At 43.5% G+C, this 14,713-nt stretch overlaps 1 protein-coding gene across 1 annotated transcript in view; it reads left to right on the forward strand.

Moving 5' to 3' along the window:
* The first annotated feature begins 325 nt into the window (after window positions 1–325).
* Window positions 326–14,713, forward strand: part of DNMT3L (DNA methyltransferase 3 like) — a 48,526-nt gene continuing 34,138 nt past the window's right edge. Inside the window, exons 1-3 of the mRNA XM_063304693.1 lie at window positions 326–404; window positions 8,100–8,183; window positions 9,740–9,819. Of these exons, the coding sequence (XP_063160763.1) occupies window positions 326–404; window positions 8,100–8,183; window positions 9,740–9,819 (243 nt within the window). The remainder of the gene's footprint in view (window positions 405–8,099; window positions 8,184–9,739; window positions 9,820–14,713) is intronic.

Genomic DNA, 14,713 nt, shown 5'->3' on the forward strand with positions numbered 1-14,713 from the left:
TTGGCGATGTCCAAGTTCCCCCGAAGCCTGTGGCTGTGGCTGTGATTCGAGCCAGGGCAGCTTCCAGGTAACAAATTCGTAACAAGGTTCCCTGTATTGCACCTGCGAGGCCGAAGGGTCTTTTCGGCCAGAATTTCCTTCGCATGTTTCCACACGCGGGCGATTCCGGGAACCACCAACCTCCCTGCGCTGCCGAAAACCTTTCGCTCCCAACACGCGCGTCCCTGCGCCCCGGGCATCGCGCCTCTCTCCCCGCTGGGCTCCTGGTCGCCGTCGGAAGAGACCTGCGCTCCGGGCTGAGGAGAGGAGTTTGCCGTCTTCAGGCATGGCTCAAGGCCAGAGAGCCGTCATCGTGGTGGACACTGACAGCGATCCCGAAGAAACGCCCAGCTTCTCGAAGGCAGGTGAGTCGAAAAGTTTCCCGGCGGGGCATATCTATCCATCGTCTCCTCCCTTCCCCGGAGGCCCACGCAAAACTGGAAAGACTCTGAACAGCAGCAGGGAGCGGCGCATCAGCCCATATACACATACTGAAAATAATGAAGCCACAAATCCAAACAAAATCATTGGAAAGAAGCCACAGAAAACCAATGTAAACTTGCTGAGCAGGGGAGAGCCTAAATCCCTTTAAGGCAATGCCTTTTTTAGGTCAGCCGAACATTTACAAATAGTCCAAAGTTTTCAGAGAACAGATGAGCTGAACAGGTTCCCTAGTCCAACCGTGGGGAAGTGTGGGAATCCAGGAAAGTACCTCGCACAGGTGCTTTCTAATCCTGTGTGAAAATCTCCAGGAAGGGGAAGCCCCCACTGTCTTAGCAGGCTGTTCCACAGCTCTTATTATCAGGAAGTATTGCCTAATATTCAGATTTCTTTCTTTTCATTTTGAATTGTGGCTTCTTGTTCTGCTCTCAGTTTCAGCAGGGAACAGACCCACACCCTCTTGCATGTGACAGCTTTTTGATATCTATAGACCACTATTTATATACATATAGAAAAACACTTAGCTTATTTGATTTTCAACTATTTAACCTGTTACTTTATTTTGTTCCTTAGTTTAATTCATTTTGTTAAGCTTACCAAAAAGTATGTTCTTTTTTTAATTTCACTTTGGCCTCAGCCCATACATTTATAAATCAATCAATATAGGCCCCTATCGTATCTCACTTTTGTCTCCTTTTTTTGCAGCCTTAGCCCACAAGTTCCTCATAGAGCTTGGTTTCCAGATCCCTCATCAACCTGGAGTGATCATCTGAGGCTTGCTCCTGTTTTCTCATGTCCCTTTTCAAATGAAGTGCCAAAAACTAGACACAGTACTTCAGGTGCAGTCTAGCCAGTGAATAGACCTATTACCTCCTGTAATTTGGTTACATCACTTCTGTTAATGTAGCCCAAAGATTGCATTGGCCTTCTGAGTGATTACTACTTGCTCTTGTTCATTTGGTGGTCCATTAATACTATTAGATTGTTCTCACGCAACCAAGTCATGTTTCCCCAATCCTACATCTATGCATTTAATTTTTCTTACCGAGATGTAGGACATTACATGATTACAGTTAAATATCATTCTGTTTTGATATTTTAAATCATAGTTAATACTGATACAATTATTTATTTATTTTAATTATTTTCTACCCCGCCTTTATTATTTTTATAAATAACTCAAGGCGGCAAACATACCTAACATTCCTTCCTCCTCCTTTTTTCCCCACAACAACAACCCTGTGAGGTGAGTTGAGCTGAGAGAGAGTGACTGGCCCAAGGTCACCCAGCCGGCTTTCATATTTTTCTTTTTTTCTATCTTCAGTGATCTAAGGTATCTAAACATTAGAGTTAATAATTTTTAGTCAATATTGTACAAGTACCATTGTATCAAAATAATACAATTATTTTGTATTATATATGTTTTACAATAATATAATAATACTAATGCATCATCATCATCATCATCATCATCATCATAAAAATCTGTTACCGGTGGCATGTTCTGGCCCTCCGAGTTCAGACCCAGGCCCTGGACAGCAGATCCTTGAGGGCCCTGGTCTCCAGCTGCTGCTGCTTAATGCCAGGTCAGTTAACAACAAAGGCCCCCACATATGTGATTTGATCGCAGAGGAGGGGGCAGACCTGGCGTGTATCACTGAAACCTGGCTGGGCTCAGAACCGGGGGTAGCCCTCTCGGAAATGTGCCCAGCTGGGTTTCGAGTGTGGCACCAGCCGAGATACCAGGATAGGGGAGGAGGGGTGGCTGTTGTCACCTGAGAGTCTCTTGTGGCCTTCAGGGGCCCTGCCCCACAAGTTGCCAGGTGTGAGACCCTGTTCTTGAAGTTGGGTTCCCAAGAACAGTTGGGAGTATTGCTACTGTACCAGCCCCCCTGCTGCGTAGCAACCTCCCTGCCGGAGCTGCTGGAGGCTGTTTCGGGTTTGGCGGTGGAGCTCCCCAAACTTATGGTTCTGGGGGACTTCAATCTGCCTTCCCTCGGGCATGACCCGGAGGCAGCTCAGGAGTTCATGGCTACCATGGCAGCCATGGGCCTGTCCCAGATCATTCGGGACCCAACTCGAGACAGTGGTCTCACTCCAGACTTGGTCTTCTTGTTGGAGCAGTGGCAACGTGATCTGAGGGGAGAGCTGCATCTATCCCCATTGTCATGGTCAGATCATGCCCTGGTGGCCCTGAGATTCTCTTATGCCACTCCCCTCTGCAGGGAGGCAGGACCCATTCAATTGGTCCGCCCCTGGCAGCTGATGGACCCAGTGAGGTTTCAGAGGGAGCTGGGGGAGGTGCCCAGGGATCTGCTGCACAGTCCAGCAGAGGTCCTGGCTGCTGCCTGGAACAGGGAAGTGGCCGGGGCCTTGGACAGGATCGCTCCTGTGTGCCCTCTCTTGCCTCATCCAACCCGACACTCCCTGTGGTTCACGTAGGAGCTGAAGTTTTAAAGAGGCTTAAGAGATGCCTAGAGCGCCGCTGGAGGAAGACAAAGTCCGAATCCGACCAAACACAAGCTGGGGCCGCTATTAAGGCCTACCTTGTGGCAGTAAGAGTGGCGAAACGGCAGTATTTCTCCGCTCTTACTGCATCCGCAGATTGCCATCCAACGGCCCTGTTTAAGATCACACGTACCCTTTTGGGGAAGGTGGGCCCAGTGACCCACCTACAGCCCATGTGGAAGAGTTTTCTGAGCAACTGCAGGATAAAATCACTCGGATCCAGTCTAAGTTGGACTCCATGCGTGAAGCAGGGTCTGTGGAGATACCGAGGGAATGTTTAGCCTTGTTATCTGGGAGCAGTTTGATATGGTTGGACCCGAGGAAGTGGACAGGATCCTCTGGATTGTGAATGCCACCACCTGTTATTTAGATCCATGCCCCTCCTGGCTGGTGAAGGCAGCTCGGAAGGTGATGTGTGGTTGGGTCCAAGCGATGGTAAATACATCCTTGAGTGAGGGGGTGTTCCCGGTTGCCTTTAAGGAGGCACTGGTGCACCCCCTCCTCAAGAAGCCATCTCTGCACCCAACTGTGCTGGACAATTTTCGTCCAGTCTCCCACCTCCCCTTTTTAGGGAAGGTGGTTGAGAAGGTGGTAGCATTACAACTCCAGAGGGTCCTGGAGGAAACGGATTATCTGGACCCCATTCAGTCAGGTTTCAGGCCAGGATATGGGACAGAAACTGCATTGGTCACATTTATGGATGATCTCTGGCGGGAGCGGGATGGAGGCAGTGCATCCATCCTGGCTCTCCTTGACCTCTTAGTGGCTTTCGATACCATCGACCATGGTATCCTTTTGGGATGGCTCAGGGAGTTGGGGGTGGGCGGCGTAGTTCTGCGCTGGTTCACCTCCTTCCTCCAGGGCTGGTCCCAGTCAGTGGTGATAGGGAGCGAGAGATCCAACCCTCGACCCCTCCATTGTGGGGTGCCGCAGGGTTCGGTTCTCTCTCCTCTCTTGTTTAACATCTACGTGAAATCACTGGGTGAGATCATCGTCACCACGGGTTGAGGTATCATCAGTATGCTGATGATACCCAATTATACATCTCTATCCCGGGTGAGGTAAGTGATGCAGTGACTGCCCTTTCTCAGTGCCTGGGGGCTGTGGGGGGTCTGGATGGGGAACAACAGGCTTCAACTGAACCCTGGTAAGACAGAGTGGCTGTGGGTTGATGGGGCTTCATCTTCCGGGAAACTGTCATCTTTAGTTCTGGAAGGGGTGGCACTGCCCCAGACAGACTCAGTGAGTAATCTGGGGGTTCTCCTGGACTCACGACTCCTGCTCGAAGAGCAGGTGGCAGTCATGGCCAGGAGGGCCTTTGCACAACTTCGGGTTGTGAGCCAGTTATGCCTGTTCCTGGATCGTGAAGCCCTCCGAACAGTCACTCCCATCCTGGTTATCTGCCATATAGACTACTGCAATGCGCTCTACATGGAGCTACCCCTGAAGAGTATCTGGAAGCTTCAGCTGGTCCAAAATGCAGCTGTGCGGGCTATTTTTGGTCACCTAGGTGGGCACATATAACACCACTGCTGCGTGAGCTGCACTGGGTGCCAGTTTGCTTCTGGGTCCAATTCAAGGTGTTGGTTATTACCTTTAAAGCCCTACATGGCATGGGGCCAGGTTACCTGAGGGACCGTCTCATCCCCATTACATTGGCCCGCCCCACCCGATCATCCAGAGAGGGCACATTACAGACCCCTCCATAAGAGAATTTCATCTGGCGGGGTCCAGGAAGCGGGCCTTCTCTGTTGTGGCCCCTACTCTCTGGAATATCTTGCCCCCAGAGGTGAGGCAGGCCCCTTCACTCCTGACCTTCCGGAAGGCCCTGAAGACCTGGTTTTGCCATCTCGCCTGGGGCAGGAAAGTGAATAATCATTCCTGGGGATGGCTCGCACCCTAGAGTCCCTCCCACCAGCCTGGATTTTACATTTCTCTTGGATTTTATTTATTTATTGTGTTTTATCATAATTGTTGTATGTGATTTTAATGTTTATGTTTTATGTGGGATTTTATTGTAAACCGCCGAGAGTCCCTCTTCTGGGGGAGATGGGCAGTGGCTAAATTTGAGTAATAAATAAATAAATAAATAAAAATAGTAATAATATAGCACAAACTGATTATAAACAACAACATAATACAGTTGCCAAAATTATTCACTGGAACATTGGTAAAAATTATGTGCCAGTAACAAAAAATTGATGGGAACATATAGTTGAAAAAGTAGTCAAAAATTAGCAGGTTAAAATATTGTGGGATTTCCAAAAACAAACTGACAAAGTCTTGGCACATAACGCACCAGATTTAACTGTGGTTGAAAAGAAGAAAGTGTGGATAATTGATGTGGCAATACCAGGGAATAGTAGAATAGAAGACAAAGGATTGGAGAAGATCACAAAGCATGAAGATGAAGTTGAAAGATTATGGCATAAACCGGCCATGGTGGTCCCAGTGGTTATCAGCACACTGGGTGCTATACCAAAAAACTTTGGATGGCACTTAGAAAATCTGCACCTTGACAAAATTTCCATCTGTCAATTACAAAAGGCCACACTGCTTGGATCGGCACATACATGATACATTACGATATCCTAGTTTGTGGGGAGAACTCTGAGAATGAAGGCCAACGCCAGCTAAAGAACTGGCAGCTATGATTTCACACTGTTGTGTATATAATAATAATTATTATTTTGTTAAACTGTGTCAAGCCTGATGAGTTGTGCTGTATCCAGGCAGGTTTGCGAAACAATTGGTATGTTCTGAGTGAGCTACCATTCAAGACTTCCACAAATCTTGCTCCCAGGCCTGGGGATGAGCTGTTTGTTGAGCCCTGGTGGGTTTTCTTGTGAGTAATTGTAAGGTATTGGTTGATCTTATCCAGGTACATATCTTCTTCTCTTTTTGCATTGTTCTTTTCTTTTCTGTTTTTAGAAAAACAGAAGTGCCCAGAGTCACTTTGGACTTGGGCAGCCTTCTAAATCTAGATGAATAAAGAAACCATGTGGATCTCATTCTTTGGTGCCTTTATGTATGTTTCTTCCTCTCTCCCCTCCCCCCTTTCCCATTTTCTTTCAGCTTTGACATTCAAGGACAGAAGTTTTCCTGACATCATCTCTGTCAGTTCAGTGGAAGGAACACCTCCTGCCAGTCCTCTCAGGCCAAACTCAAGTAATGACTTTTTCCAAGCAGGTTTTAAAAGTTATGATGGAAAATAGGCCCCTAAGCAATGACAGAAACAGAAGATAAATAAAGACACTGGAAGTCCCTGCCCTTCTGTGTTTGGTGCAGCCATGGTAGGACTTCCAGCATCATCCCTGGCAGCAATGGTTGTATTAAGCCAGAAATAAGAATATCTGGCACTAACTAGCCAGGAATATTTACAGGCTTTGTGGTAGCTTAGAGCAGGCCCACTTGCATCACCGCTTGGATCTTGCAAACTGCACCTTGTTTTTCCAGCAATCAAGAAGAGAAACTGACAGAGGTGAGGGGTGGGGGTATTCTTCCTTCCCTATTTGAAATGTGCTTAGGAGTGAACAACTATGAGGTAGTATTGATTATGGTAGTAATGTCTAATTGATGCCATTTTGCAAACTTTTTGAAAGGACTCCTTTATTTGTTTGTTTGTTTGCTTGTTATTTTAGAAGTAGAACATTACTCACTGCACTCCTCAAACAGGGATTTTTAGCTAGAAACAAGAAAGGGCTGTTCATAAGATCACCTCTTCCTCCTGCAATAATGCTTCCCATCTGTTCTCAGAGCTATATGCTCTCCTTCACCAATACTGTTGGAGATGGTGTTGGCACAGGGCCACAACTACGGTCTGTGTCACACGGGGCAAACATGGATTCCACACCCATTTTGGCGCCCACCCAGTGCGGTGCCCAGGGCACATGCCCCACTTGCCACCCCTCAGTTGCGGCCTTGTGTTAGCAATCAATCTAACGAAGCCTATGCTTCTTTCCCACATCTCCTTGTTGCAGAATTAGCATTGGTGCTGCAGTGGTGAGAAACACTCACTTCCAGTAGCTCTGCCAGCTACTCTGGGAGAAAAGGAGGGTGGTAGCCCCATCTCCCCCACCCTTGTGAGCAAGCTCACTCCCTTGGTCAGGGCTACAGTGGCAGGCTGCAAATTAGGTGGGTACTTGACACCTAGCCCATCGCATTGCCATGATTTGGTTAAGCAATTCAAAGCATGGGGAAGAAAGCAGAGTTGACAGAGCCAGTAGTACTTCCAGAGAGGTAATGTGCTGGAGACTATCAGAAACTTTCCACCTCTCTGTAACACAGAGCCAGCTCTGAGTGCTATATGGGGATGCACCATCCTAAATAAGGCCTTGCCCTCTACCTCCTTGCTCTGGATAGCTGGTGATATTGACAAAGATCTGCACTGAGGCATTTGAGCTTTTCTCAACTTGATGTCTCCTAGATGAGCTAGACTGTGACTTCTATCATCCCCAGAAATCACAGCCTGTTTAGGTTTGATTAGAGTTGTAGTCCAACAAACCTAGAGGATGACAGTTTGGGAAAGGCCACTGTATGACCTGTAAAGCAAGGACTGGCACATATTGCTGTCCACAATCTGGACATATTGGTGTGGGGTTAGGACAGGAAATTAGCCCAATTTTGGTGGCTTCATTCTGATTATTTCTCTTACAGTGATAATTTTCAGGCATACTTGTGATATGCTTACACTAGATTTTCTGGAAGAAGGTATTCTGGAAACCACTCCAAGTTCAAACACAGATAATTGTGTTTCTAGAAAGAAAAAATACACCCTGAAATTCTGAAAGTGGGCTAATTGCTACAATTCAGATAAACTGATTATTTTTACCAGGCTTCTCCAATGTGGTTCCAGACTTCTAGATTTCCCATACAGCATAAACACAGGCCTTCTGGCTGGGAATTCTGGCTCTTGGAGCCTATCACAACTGGAGTGTGTCAGGTTAAACAAAACAGATTGGTATAGCTTCTGAATTTGATCTGAAATTCAACTGATCTCTGAGAAGTGTTACATTCTCACAACCAACAGTGCTTTATCTAAGACAACCATGGAGTCTTACTTAAACTACTATATAATGTAAGCAATTTCTCTCCCCCCATTGCACTTTTAGCTGTATCACTAGGGACCTATAGTTCTGATCTTGAGATTTCTACAAGTTCTGTGGAAGAAATAAGCATCTTTAAGTTAAGCAAAGGTAATATCTCATTTTGGTTTTTTTGGTTTTTCCCAAGATGAATTAACATTTCTTGAACTCAGTGCACCTTGAACAGCAGCTGACCCTTCTGTCCATGGGCTCTGAATATATTGACTGTAGTTTTGCAGGTAGTCCTCATTTAGTGGCCACAATTGGGACTGGCAACTTGGTGGTTAAGCGAAGCAGTTACTAAGTGAAACCACAACTGTGCTTATGATCTTACTTCAGCTTTCCTTTTCTTTACAGCCTTGTGATGTTTGTAAATGCGAGGACTGGTTGCAAAGTTACTTTTTCATCACCCTCATAATTTCAAACGGTTGCTAAACAAGGCAGTTGCTAAACAAGGACTACCTGTACAGCACAACATGAAGCAGAAAGGCCTTTTGACCTATTAAGAAGAAACTGTGAGAAGCAGAAATGTTCGTAGAGGGTGGCAGTAGAAGACAAATGACAAAAACAGCATTGTGTTGTTGTTATTATTCTGTACTTTAATGGTGGGGAGTATGAGCTTATTTGCCTGGGTTCTGAAAGATCCTTCTCACTCAGGACATTAAAAAAATATTTTTATGCTATTGTACTGAATGTAGAAAAATCATTAACAGACATTCTATTCAATGTACATTTTACACTGAATTGGAGACTAATCCAAGTGGAAACTAATTCAAAAGCTCTACATGAAAAGTGCCCTAATTCTTTTTTCCATAGAAAATATTGCACATGAAGTGAAGTATAATGAGAGGCATATTGAAGGTGAGATATTAGGCTTTTTTAAACTATTGATGCAATTTTTGTTTTCATTATTATATTTATTTTTATGGATTGCTGTTAAGGTATCCTTCCTCAGTCAAATGGCTTCCAAAAGATGTTTTAGGATTACAGCTTCGAGAACTATAGTCCTGAGCTGCTCCAGACAGGACTAGCCCTTCCCCAACCTAGGTTGTAAATAAATTGGTACAATGCAATGCCCATTGGATTATTCATTTTGGTCAAAGATTTTTGAGGAAATGTGAAAAAATACTTAATCTTTGCTAACAAATTCTGTAGTTCATTTAATCATCTCTATATCCTCATGAGTTGTGAACCATTGCAACACAAGAAACTTGATTCACTTCTTCAGTTAGCTGTGAGATTTCCGCTGCAAAATGTTGAAAAACCAAAATTCAGTTATATGGAAAAGAATGGGAAACAGCATTGGCTGAAAAAAAAAGATACAGCAGCAAAGAGACCTGAAGTCTCTCTGACAAAGAGTGGCTTTATTCAAAAATTGTATTATAAAGTATATGCTGGTAGATTATTTATTTATACACATTTATACATTTTTGCATTTTTTCTTAAGATTATACATGCATACATATTCAGCATCACATTTTTATCTCTTTTTTAATACATATTATCTTCTTTTTTTTAACAACCAATTGATGTTCTATGTCCTAATCCAATCCTCCCCAATATGTGTCCTTCTGTTAGATAATAACTCCCATTATCAAATCACAGAAATCTATGGCCTTGGTTACTGAAAGTTAAATCTTCCTGGTCTGGTTCTGTTTTATTTGAAGATATCTGTTTATGCTGTGGAAGGCTTGAGATTCACACTCAACATCCCTTGTTTCATGGAGGAATGTGCGCTCCTTGCTCAGTGAGTAGCTGACAAACTTGATCACTTTGGCTTCTGTTCTTTTAGCTCGAGCTGCACCCCTTCATTCAATAGAATGAAGCTTTCTGGTGGTCCTGTAATGTAAGAACTACTAGCCAGGGCAGAGAAGCTGCTTTCTTTTATGGCACAGAGATGCACCCTCTGAGACCCGAGGACTGCAGAAAGCCTCCGAAAGCCTTCAGAAGTTGTTTTTGCTGTTGCAATGTTTAACGTGATCAACTGGCGATTAAGCAATCCTATTCACTATGTTTAATAATAATTGTATGTGATTTCACTTCAATGAAGTGAAATCAACATGTATTATTCTCCACTACTTTTTGTGTATGGCCCTTGCATGCTGTTCAAAAACCTGCAGGTGAGGATCCCTGCTTTAGCAGGTAGAGCTGTTCCTTACCTTTCCAGACAAAGCCATAGCACTGAAAACAGGGAGAGTCTGAGCCAGTCCTACAGTGTCCTGTTTCAAACTAAGCTGTGTTACAATTTAACCCTGGCATTAAACAACTACAGTTGTTTTGTTCATTTGTTCTGCTTTGTTTTAATGCCTCATTTCACCTGAAAAATTAAGAGTTCAGGCATGTAAAGGGAAAATATAGGTTGATACAGAAAGAATACTTTCCCTTAATAGAGTTCATTCAACCCAGAGACCAAGATACCATTACACTTGGTAATGGTTTATAGACAACACTGGAGGCAAAGACAGGCCTAAAGACATGTGGGGTTACAGACCCTCCTTATAGACTTGTGTAAATTAAAATATAATGTGATTGGATCCAGCAGCAAAGTATTTAATTGGGTATAAAAACAGCAAACACTCGATTGGGTCATGTACCCAGTAAGGTCAATGAAGTCATACAGGTGTAACTATGAGATAATGGGGCAGGACTATAAAGCCAGTGGGGTTTAGAAAGAAGAAAGGGGCAATATTTCATGACTGGTTTCTTTTAGGGAGTTACTTTTGCTTTTCGAAAGCCCTACTCAACTCCCAGTATTTTTTCCTAGCTTATCAAAATTCCTTGGCCTTCTAAATATGTTATGGGTGAGCTGACATTTTTAGTTTCCCTGGGAAAGTGTATTTGGGTTATGGGATTTTAGCCTGACCCTTAACATTCTCCTCCAGCATTTCTTTCTTTCTTTCTTTCCTTCCTTCCTTCCTTCCTTCCTTCCTTCCTTCCTTCCTCTATCTATCTATCTATCTATCTATCTATCTATCTATCTATCTATCTATCCTCTATCTATCTATCATCTATCTATTAATCATGGTATCCTTCAGGACTCACACTGGGGGTTGGGGGTTGGGGCCACTGTGTTGTGTTCTTCTCCTCCTTTCTGAGGGGGCAATTCAAGTCAGTATGGAGGGGAGCGAGAAGTTGAATCTCAGGCCCCCTAAGTACCAGGAGCCACAGAGCTTGGGGCTTACTCTATTTCTATTCAACATACACATGAAATTACTGGAAGAAGTCATCTGTCAACATGGGATCAGGTGTCGTCAGAATGCTGATAATACCCAACTTTATATCTTGATCCTGAGTCAAAAAAGCAATGCGGCCAAGGTGCCCTGGTGCCTGGAAGCTGTGAAATGTAGGCTCAGTCCCAGCAAGACACAGTAGCTTTGGGTTAAGAAACTATCTGGCTCCTGGAATATTCCATCTTTAGTTCTGGATACAGTCACACTCTTGCAAAAGTTGAACATAACATGGGGGTTCTTCCTGACTGTCAGATCCTAACTGAGGAGCAAGTGGTAGTTACAGCAAGGAGGGCCTTGGCACAATACCATCTGGTTTGCCAACTAGCACCCTTCCTGGAATGGGAGGTCTTTCTCTTGGTTACTCATGCCTTAGTCACCTCTCATCAGGACCACTGCAATGCATTCTATATGGGGCTGTCCTTGAAAACCACTTGGAAGTTACAACTGGTCCCGAATGCAGCAGCTCAAGTAGGGTTGGGTGCTTCATAATCTGCCCATGTAACATCACTACTTTAAGAGCTCCACTCTTACTAGTTTGTTTTTGGGTGCAATTCAAGGTACTGGATGCCACCTTTAAAATCCTATGGGGTTCATGAGTGGGATATATTTGGGATTGTCTTCTCCCAGTTGGTTCTGCATGTCTGACAAGATTGAATAGAAAGGGGTCTCTTCAGGCCCCTTCAATCAGATCCCTTTGCTAGGAGCTCTTGGAGGCAGGCCATTTCAAATGCTGCCCTCTTTCTTTGGAATAGCATCTCTCCCAGAGCCAGAAAGGCCATCAAAATCTACCTTAGCACTAGAAATGTTATGCACTCTTCCCTCTTGTAATGTGGGGTTGAAACAGAGCCATTAAACTGTCAGTTGTATTATAATATTGTGTTATTAGCAATAGAAGTAGAAATAAAAGAAACCAATGGAAGGAGCCAATGGGAATGATCAGGGGTGTTGGTATTATTGTTGATACTTGTTTAGTATTAGTAGTCATTTACAGCATCACTGGAAATGCCTAACAAACCCAATATTATTATTATTTTTAAAATAATTTTATTAAGTTTCAAGACAAAGATAAGATAGACGAGTTGAAGAAATTAAAGGGAGAGATCGAGTTGCAAGCCATAACTGAAAGTGATCTTCTGATGGAACGCCATGGAAAAGAAGGGGTTATTATATATGGGAGGTGTCCTGAAGAGAAGTCAGAGTTTCTGAGGGGGGCAGTTGGGCTGTTCGATTTTTTAAAGAAAAAACCTCTGTGCACATTGTGGGGATATTTAAATGCTCTGGGATAAGGGTTTAAGTGGGATAAGGGTTTAAGAATATTTATCTGGATTTTAGGGTTTGGCTGATTTCATTTATCTTTAACGAGTTGGATTAAGATTATTAAGGTATAATAAAAAAATGTTTGGTTTTGGGTTTAATATGATTAAGTTTATTAAAATTGTTGTATTATCAAATATAATGGCAGAAAATTTATATGTTTTTTTAGTTTGATCTTTATTATAGTAGACAGGAATATATAGAATAGTAGTAGGAAGGAAATAATTAAATAAATGTTATCTGGGGGAAGTTAATTACGATGGATGGATGGATGGATGGATGGATGGATGGATGGATGGATGGATGGATATATATATATATATATATATATATATATATATATATATATATATATATATAGTTGTTTATTCATTCAGTCGCTTCTGACTCTTCATGACTTCATGGATCAGCCCACGCTAGAGCTTCCTGTTGGTTGTCACCACCCCCAGCTCCCCCAAGGTTGAATCCATCACCTCTAGAATATCATCCATCCATCTTGCCCTTGGTCGGCCCCTCTTCCTTTTGCCTTCCACTCCCTAGCATCAGCATCTTCTCCAGGGTGTCCTGTCTTCTCATTATGTGGCCAAAGTACTTCAGTTTTGCCTTTAATATCATTCCCTCAAGTGAGCAGTCTGGCTTTATTTCCTGGAGGATGGACTGGTTTGATCTTCTTGCAGTCCAAGGCACTCAACAGAATTTTCCTCCAACACCACAGTTCCAAAGCATCTATCTTCCTTCGCTCAGCCTTCCCTATAGTCTAGCTCTCGCAGCCATATGTTACTACGGGGAACACCATTGCTTTAACTATGCGGACCTTTATTGTCAGTGTGATGTCTCTGCTCTTAACTATTTTATCGAGATTTGTCATTGCTCTTCTCCCAGAATAAAAAGTCTTCTGATCTCCTGGCTGCAGTCAGCGACTGCAGTAATCTTTGCACCTAGAAATACGAAGTCTGTCACTGCCTCTACATTTTCTCCCTCTATTTGCTATCTATCAATCAAGCTGGTTACCATAATCCTGGGTTTTTTGAGGTTTAACTGCAACCCAGATTTTGCACTTTCTTCTTTCACCTTCATCATGAGGCTCCTCAGTTCCTCCTCACTTTCAGCCATCAAAGTGGTATCATCTGCATATCTGAGATTGTTAATGTTTCTTCCAGTGACCTTAACCCCAGCCTTGGATTCATCACGCCCAGCATGTTGCATGATGTGTTCTGTGTACAAGTTGAATAGGTAGTGTGAAAGTATACAACCCTGCCGCACTCCTTTCTCAATCTTAAACCAGTCCTTTGTTCCATGGTCTGTTCTTACCGTTGCCACTTGGTCGTTATACAGATTCTTCAGGAGGCATACAAGATGACTTGGTATCCCCATACCACTAAGAACTTGCCACAATTTGTTATGGTCCACAGAGTCAAAGGCTTTAGAATAGTCAATAAAACAGAAATACATGTTTTTCTGAAACTCCTTGGCTTTTTCCATTATCCAGTGGATATTGGCAATTTGGTCCCTAGTTCCTCTGCCTTTTCTAAACCCAGCTTGTACATCTGGCAATTCTGGCTCCATGAATCGCTGGAGTCTACCTTGCAGGATCTTGAGCATTACCTTACTTGCACGTGAAATAAGTGCCAGTGTTCAATAGTTTGAACATTCTTTAGTGTTTCCCTTTTTTGGTATGGGAATATAAGTTGATTTTTTCTAATCTGATGGCCATTCTTGTGTTTTCCAAATTTGCTGGCATATGGCATGCATCACCTTGACAGCATCATCTTGCAAGATTTTGAACAGTTCAGCTGGGATACTGTCATCTCCTGCTGCCTTGTTATTAGCAATGCTTCTTAAGGCCCACTCAACCTCACTCTTCAGGATGTCTGGCTCTAGCTCACTGACCACACCGTCAAAGCTATCCCTGACATTGTTATCCTTCCTATACAGGTCTTCTGTATATTCTTGCCACCTTTTCTTGATCTCTTTTTCTTCTGTTAGGTCCTTGCCATCTTTGTTTTTGATCATACCCATTTTTGCCTGGAATTTACCTCCAATGTTTCTAATTTTCTGGAAGAGGTCTCTTGTCCTTACTATTCTATTGTCTTCTTT

The sequence above is a fragment of the Candoia aspera genome, chromosome 5 (assembly GCF_035149785.1).
Source record: "Candoia aspera isolate rCanAsp1 chromosome 5, rCanAsp1.hap2, whole genome shotgun sequence".
NCBI lineage: Eukaryota > Metazoa > Chordata > Lepidosauria > Squamata > Boidae > Candoia > Candoia aspera.